General features: G+C 57.0%; 1 protein-coding gene across 1 annotated transcript; it reads left to right on the top strand.

Moving 5' to 3' along the window:
• The first annotated feature begins 693 nt into the window (after positions 1 to 693).
• LOC118981129 (pyridoxal kinase-like) lies at positions 694 to 3,710 on the top strand. Its single transcript, XM_037037857.1, has 3 exons — positions 694 to 797; positions 2,329 to 2,440; positions 3,456 to 3,710. Exons 2-3 carry the CDS (start codon positions 2,350 to 2,352, stop codon positions 3,629 to 3,631), a joined length of 267 nt encoding a protein of 88 aa, XP_036893752.1. The 5' UTR covers positions 694 to 797; positions 2,329 to 2,349; the 3' UTR covers positions 3,632 to 3,710.
• Positions 3,711 to 7,785: the final 4,075 nt, after the last annotated feature.

The following is a 7,785-nucleotide window of genomic DNA, read 5'->3' as shown; positions in this document are numbered from 1 at the left end:
CCATAGCAGGATCAGAGCCCTAAAGTGTTCACTAAAACAGGGCAAGTAAGTCACTGGGTTGTGACGCTTATGTGGGGGCGGGGTCAAGAGGGACTATGGCGTCCTGTCCGCCGCCTGCCGCCACGGCCCTCACCGGTGCCGCAGTTGCTGCTGTCACCGGGCCCACGCGTTTCATCCCACTGCACTCAAGTGTGCCACCGGCGTCAGCCCTCGCCCCCTGGGGCCTGCGTGGTCTGTCTCACAGTGCGGGAATATGCGCCCACGGTCTGCCCCACACCCCAACTGGTTCCCCTCTGCCTGCGCGTCTGGGACAGGGGCCCTGTCCTCCCCGACCCTGCTCTCTGCTGGCTCCGCCCCTCTTACCGTCCCCCGTTGAACATTAGATGTAGTCGGACTTCCGTATACTTCAATTTTCTGTCCTTTGGTTGTGTCTTTGTTTCTCCAAACCTTTGTTGTATTCAACCTTGGTTGTGGGAGAAGGCACAGTGTTTCCACCTATGCCTCCATCTTAGGGGGTGGGCGGAAGTCTAGAATATATATTTTTAAGATTTATTTGTTCCTAGAGGGGGAGGGAAGGTAAGAAACATCAATGTGTGGTTGCCTTTGGAGCACCCCCTACCGGGGAAATGACCCATAAAGCAAGCCTGTGCCTTGACTGGAGTAGAACTAGTGACCATTTGGTTTGTAAGCTGGTGCTCAGTCCACTGAGCTGCACCAGCCAGGGCCTGTGTTTAAGTTTGAAGAGCTGCCAGACTGTCCGTGGCAGGAAGATCCACAGCCAGGATGAAGCCTTAGTGGTAAGGAGACCTTCCAGGCTGTGGTCTGGGACAGGAGGCACTGATCACAGTGGGGAAGGGACAGCCACTTTCCCATGGAGGTGGGAGACAGGCACACTGAGCGGCCAGCATACCAGCTTCTGCTCGGCTACCCGGAGGGCCAGGGGCATGCATTGCAAATTTCTTTTTGGCCGCTTGGTCGGTCACTTGCAGCTTCGTGCTTTGTCAGGTCTGGTTAACCCACTGCCTGCTCTGCTTGTCCAGCAGCCCCTGTCTGAGCTAAGTGGGGTGACCGGGACAGAGTTGCAGGGTAGGGAGCCCTCATGCTCAGAGGGCCTCCAGGCCAGATGACTCTGGGGCAGGAAAGAAACAGTCCATGGGGACAGGCAACCCTGGTTATGAGAAGCACAGGAGACTCTCTTCTCACACCCCCACAGTGCCAGGCCTAGAGTTGGTGCTGGGCAGCTGGCCTGCCCACGTGTGCATGCGTGTCTTTGTGTGTGTGCACGTGCATGGTGAGGAACCCACCTCTCAGAGCCCTCACTCAGCTCCAGAGTATAGGGCACCCACGTGCAGCATCACAGGCACCACTCTACCCAGCCCACAAGGAAGGTGGGTCCCCCTGCAGCCCTTACGAGAGGTCGGGCCCTCATTGCTGCATGACTCCCGGCCTGAAGCCCTGGGCTGACAGGGCGGGGACAAGGCTTCCACACTGGGACTTGGGCAAGCAGACTCCTAGGCCAAGGGTCAGAGACTGGGAATCCACGTTAGTGCTCTGGCACCCAAAATTTTGAATGTGTGTGCACAATTCAGGGCCAGTGTAGGAGCCTTCCCTATGACAGTGGGGGCCCTGTGTGGCTTGGGCCACTGGCCCTAGCCCTGTGGGAGGCTGGCAATGTCCCCGCTGCCTGCCACTGGCCCCTTCCACTTCCAGCCCCAGCTGTGTCCAGGATTGGCCCCCTGCTCTGGTTCAGCTGGCACTTTCCCAAGGCCTGAGACCTCAGTGGGTATTCTGTCACAAGGCATTGTGGTCTGGAGGGCAAGAAGCCCCAGCTCCCAGCAAGTTACTGGGCACATGGCAGCAGGTGTTTGTTGAGTGAATAAATGAGTGAATGAGTGGCTTCCCAGAGTGGACCTGTGCTGGGAGCTGTTGTTGCCTGGTGTTTGTTCTGTGTGGGGCCCAGATGAGGAAGGACAGTAGGCCGAGCCAGGTTGGCACTTCTATCCAGAAGATGGGCATCCATAGGGTACAGATGGGGGCGGTGGGTGTGTACCCTCAGCCTTCAAGCCAGAGGGAATGGGGAGAGTGGCTTCTACCTGGCAAAAGTGTCACACAGCAAAGCTGTCGCTGAATAGGCAAGGGCAAGCCTAGGGAGGCTCCCAGGTTCCTGTTCCCACTGTCCCCATTAGGCCAGACCCAAGGAGAGTGCGTGAGGGGTGTGAGGGCTGGCAACACCTGGCTATTCTGGCTCACAAGGTGAGGGGCAAGAGTGATGTCCCTCATAGTCACAGGTGACTCAGGAGTGCTTGACATGCTCCCTGTGCCTGGCAGTTGTTGGACGTGCTACATTCAATGGGCCCAGAAACTGTGGTCATCACCAGCTCCAACCTGCCCTCCCCAAGAGGCAGTGACTACCTGATCGCCCTGGGGAGCCAGAGGATCAGTGAGTCCCATGCCCTCCCCGCCCTGGCACTGAGCTCCCTCCCGCCCTTCCTCTGTGTGCCCTGCAGGTTCTGAGAAGGCTTGGGGATCAAGAGGAAGAAAAGCATGCCTTACTCAGCAGGGAGTCACTTGCCTTACCTTCTGTCACTCCCTGCCCTGCCCTGTCCTGAGAAAGGGGAGGTGGAAAGCAGGATGGGGGAGGGTTTCCATCAGGAAGCCACAGTGGAACTGTGGGGTGCTGACACCTCCCCCACAGCAACCAGCCCTGGCTGGGACCAGTCCTCCAGGGAACCAGGTTTCCACACTCCTGACCCCCACAGAAGTGGGACTGGTGCTGACCTCATGGCGCGAGGTGGGGGGGGATCGGGTGGGAGGCCCATGGAGCCCACTGTGTTCTCATCTCACCCAGCATCACTGCCTGGGTTGGTCTCTGTGCCCCTCCTCAGAGTGACTCAGGAGGCCAGGGTCACACTCTTGCCTTGGGGAGCATCTCTACAGGCACCTTCTCAGTGGTCCCTCTCATCTTTGTGCAGGAACACTCATGCACACCCACCCTCACACACTCACATACACATGCTCATCCACACCACCAGTTCACCTGCCGATGCACACACACACACCCTGGAGTCCTTGCTCACTCACATACACTCACTTCAGTGAGTTCACACAGTCCCTCCATCTCTAGGCACAGTGGTCGCCCATGCTCCCTCTGAAGACCACAAGAGCTGGCCCCTTGTCAGCCAACAGTGTCTCCCCAGGCCATCCTGACTACAGCCACCTAGGACACTCCTTATCTTTCCCTTTCTGCCCTGGGACAGTGAAGCCACTGTGAGGCATTGGGAGCAGCAGGCAGGCCCTGAGACCTGGGTTCTGTACAGGCCAGCCACCATGGGTGACATTACCCACCACACACAGTGCAGGGGATGACTGGGGAGGAGAGCAGGCTGGGGCCCCGGCCTGGACTGGCCCTCTGGTAGCCAGGGTCTGGGGTCCTAAGTGTGCCATGCTATCTCCAGGGCACACTGATGGGTCCGTGGTGACCGAGCGCATCCGCATGGACATTCAGAAGGTAGATGCTGTCTTCATCGGCACCGGGGACCTCTTCGCTGCCATGCTCCTGGCATGGACACACAAGCACCCCAACAACCTCAAGGTCAGCAGGGTGCGCCGCCCCTGCCCCTGCAGCAGTTGATATGTTAATCTCTGCAAGGAGTGGTTACCATGCCCACAGGGCTAGAGGGGGACAGGGGTGACCATGAGCTTAGAGGGGTCAGCCCTGGGCAGGCAGTGGATCTGTGTCATGTCCCACATCTGGGTGGAGTTCTAGTCCTACCCCTGCTCACCATCCCTGTCATTCATGAGCAGGGGGCCTTGCCTGGCCCAGGGAGTCCAGCACTGAAATCCGGGGCTCTCCCTCAGGACCGAGTTGCTGTAGCCTAGGTTACGGGAGCCTCTTGCAGCAGAGCAGTTTCTGGGAGAGCATCCTTGAATGTAGTCACTGAGCTGAGTAATAAATCAGGGTGCCAGGTCCCTCCTGTGTGTCCTGCAGTCCATCTCCAGACTAGGGGCTGGTTCTTTGAGCGTCTATGCCACGTGCAGCTTCCCAGTGTCTTATGAAGTTGTTCTGTCTGACGCCTGGTCAGCTCACTGCCTTGTCTATCCTCCGTGAACCTCAAAGACATGTTATGCAGGTGGGCCTCCCATCCCTGAATGTGGGAAGGGCAGTTGCGGGTGCAGGGGGCTGGTAGGAGAGAGGAGCAAGGACTATGTATGGTTGGGTCCCCTCAAGAAAGGGAGAATTTGGGAGTGGATGTTTATTCAAGCTGGGACAGTGAAACAAGCGAGGGCTTATTAGAGAAGAAGCAACAGGCAAGAGCACAGGCCAGGCTGCTTGGGTTCCCTGGAAAGGCATGGACAGGCAGTGAGCCAAGATGGCACCACTGAGGCTCACTGGAAAGTCAGTGAGAAGGTGGTGTCTTGGGCCAGTTCAAGGGGAAGCCTGCGTTGAGCTGCCGCTGCCTGGTGCTCCCTTGGTTGTGAGTATTGTGGGGCTCCTTAGAGTTTGGGAGCTGCACGCCTGTTGGCGAAGAAGATGGGGAAGGAAAAGGCACTGGGTTGCTCCTGGAAGAAGCGCCTTCACTTTTAATTTTAATAGGAAGAGCCAGTATAGCCATGGGGAGAGGATACAAATGTACCTGTCTTCTGTGAGATGGTGAAAACCCACCCGGAAAACACGGTTTCGGTGTTGGACTCGTTCCCTCTGGACAGCGAATTTGAAGGGGGACATACTCTGCAAACACTATGAGATTCTTGGCTCTTTAGTTTTATTTCAGAGGCGTGGCCCCCATGAGGTTCCATTCTTTTACTTCCCTGTATTTACACACAGAAGGGTGAGGTTTTTTCCAACCACAAAGCTTCAGTGTGAACCAGGGACTCGGGCTGCACCTGGACTTTTACCTGCCCTTTGGTTATAAAGGTTGGACATGTGGAGACAGGGCTCCTGTGGGAGGCCGAGCTCCGTGTCCCCACGCCCCTGTTGCCGAGCCTGTGCTCTCTCGGCTGGTCTCTACAGCTCCGTGTCAGCTCCCAGGAACAGCCGAGGCTGTGGAGGTCCCAGAGCCTTCTCCCTGTGGAATTTCCCACCCAGAAGTAAGCACGGCCCCTGGCAGTTATTGCCACAGGTTGGGTCCAACTCAGAATTGATCTTTACTGTTTTTACTTACGTGGCTTAGTGACACGCAAACGACCTTCTGTGTTAGCTGGGAGGTGGTGGTCGGAGGGCAGAGTTCACTGTCGCCCACTGTACCAAACTTCCTGTGGACCTGCAGGACCCACTACCCAGCAGGTCCTGTGTTTTCTAACCCGTCTTCATCGCCACCAAGTCCCCTATGGTAACTGTGTCAGTGCCTCATCTTTGTCAAATGCGTCAGTGACGCTGAAAACCACGCTTGTTCTGCTCTCCCACTTGTAGGAAACAGTCTTCAGGACGTTTAATTTCCCCATGAGTGCGCCTGGCTCTGCACACCTGCCTGGAGGTGGGGAGGGTGTCCGAGTGTTGTCTCAGGCCAGAGCGCATGGGCTGTACCCTGACGCCGGAGTCCTGATGGAACGTTCACCCCTCCACCACCTTCATCTGTGTGACGAACGCGTGGGAGCTCGGGGTTCCTGTGCCGACTGGCCGCTGGCCTCCGCCACACACACACCTGCTCAGTGTCTTTCCTGCCCTTGGATGGCACCACCTGCTGCCTGGGGCGTGAGGGTCCCGTCTGGGTGAATCAGAGACACCATGTGACTGGACTGTGTTCAGAGCTGGAATGGCCAGGAATCCCTGTCTTCCTTCTCTGGCCCCCACTGGGGTCGCGTCCACATGTGTCTCACCCGGGAGCCTCCCGGGACCTACCTGAGCCACAAGGAGGGGAAAGGAAGGGAGCTTGTGAGTGGGCAGGGCGGGTTATGTGCAGCCGGGGTGTTGTGAGTGTGGTTTGGTTGTCTGTGTCTTTGTGGAATCCACATTGTCCCCAAACTGGATTTTGCCCACCAACGGCACTGCTGCTGAGTCTGAGGGTTTCTCCCCCACGCCACCTCCCAAAGCTGGCAGGGATGTACAGGAGCGGGGACCCAGCTGGTGTCCTGTAGCCCGCTGCTCCAGAGCCTCCTCCTGGCATCAGTCGTCACTGCTCTCTGGGAGACCCAGGGACGAGCCCTGCTGGGGGGCGGGGGCTCACAGTTCTCCTAGTGCATGTGTCTTCTTGTGGACGTCTGCAGTTTATTCTCAGTGCAAAATGTCTTCTGTTTAACTGATTAAAAAACAATGTCCTACAAACCACATTGCCACCTTTCATTAGCGGTCTGGGGTCCCCTCACGAGGGGTCCATTGTGTTGGAATGACAGACCAGTGAGTGACTGAGGTCTGGCTTAGAGGGTAATTTGAAACTATACTGATGGGAGGCTTCTAGAGTTTTCTTTTTAAATGCAGGTGGCGTAAGCAGGTGTTTAAGAAGCTTTCTCTTGGTTGGGTGTTGTCCACAAAGCAAAGGGTCGCTGGTTTGACTCTCAGTCAGGGCACTTGCCTGGGTTGTGGGTTCGGTCCCCAGTCAGTGTGTGTGTGAGGGGCAAGCAGTCACTGTTTCTCACATTGATGATTCTTTCCATCCCTTCCCCCTGTCTCTAAAGAATAAACAAAATCTTTCAAAGATAAAAAATAAAAGCTTTCCCACTGTGTGAGCCAGGAAGAGCCCCACACTCAGAGTGAGGCTTCCCACCCCCCTCTGAGCCCTGCTTCCAGTGGTCATGGAGAGTGGAATCCCCAACCTGCAGCCTCCCCTTCTCCCTGGCCCCACACCACAAGGCGCAGGTTCCAATCTTTGTGAGACAGGAAGCCCATTCTGTAGGAGACTCCTTCCTGACGCCTTGGGTCACTTGCCCTGCCTGGGACATTGGCCTGTAAGTTAGCTGGACAGAGATGGTCGGCCCTTCAAGGTGGGGCCACCCTGGGCTGATGCTGCGACCCTGGTCTTGGTGATGGAAGGTGTAGATGTTAATATGTGAGGAACCGGTGAAGACTCCCTAACCTCCACGTCTGCCTGGTGGTGTTTTCAATGCTAATTGAGAACCTGAGTTGGCATTTCAACCAAGGGTTGCAGACCTGGACCAGCAGGTGGACTGAGGTGCTGGCCTGGAGCCCGGCCAACACTATCCTGGCACTTCTGGGGGAGGAACTTGGGGTCTGAGGCTTCCTGGGGTATAATGCAGCCTGGGAACTAAGCCTGTGGCCCCAGCGTCCGGGCTGTCAGGGACTTGGTCTCTGTGAACTTAGGGTGATGTTTCTACTGGCCCCTGGCGACCAGCCCTGTGCACTGTGAGCCTGCGGACATGTTTGCAAATGTGAGATGCTGGTCCGCATGTTGGTGTTGGGAAGGCCTGAGTGTGCTGCCCCGTTCCCATATGGTCCCCCACAAATGGATATCTCCATGCGCTTGTGGTGAAGCTTGAGGGTTTCTTTCCTCCCCAGGATTGTCTGTGTGGTACCCACACTGCTCTGACCAAGCTGCAGTTGCTGCTGTCCCTTCAGTGTCCCCTCTTAAAGAAAGGGCCTGCCTTGCTCTCTGTGGGCCGAGTTCCCTCTCACCTGACTCACGCCAGTCTCCATCCTGGACGCTGCCCTGGATGTCCCAGGCAGAGGGCACCCCGGCCCTTGGGGCTCCTAAAGACCCTACCAGTGGTCAGGGTTGAGGGAGCTCCTTCCCTGGCCCATCCCTGGCAGATTCTGAGGACCAGCTCTGGTCACGGATCATGTGTCACTGCCCCTTTTGGGTTCTACTTCCTTCACACCAGGGTGGGGACAGC

The sequence above is a fragment of the Sturnira hondurensis genome, unplaced genomic scaffold (assembly GCF_014824575.4).
Source record: "Sturnira hondurensis isolate 20B ecotype Veracruz unplaced genomic scaffold, ASM1482457v3 Scaffold0023688, whole genome shotgun sequence".
NCBI classification, from domain to species: Eukaryota; Metazoa; Chordata; class Mammalia; order Chiroptera; family Phyllostomidae; genus Sturnira; species Sturnira hondurensis.
Note: the sequence above shows the minus strand (reverse complement) of the source record. Positions and strands in the feature narration are given on the sequence as shown.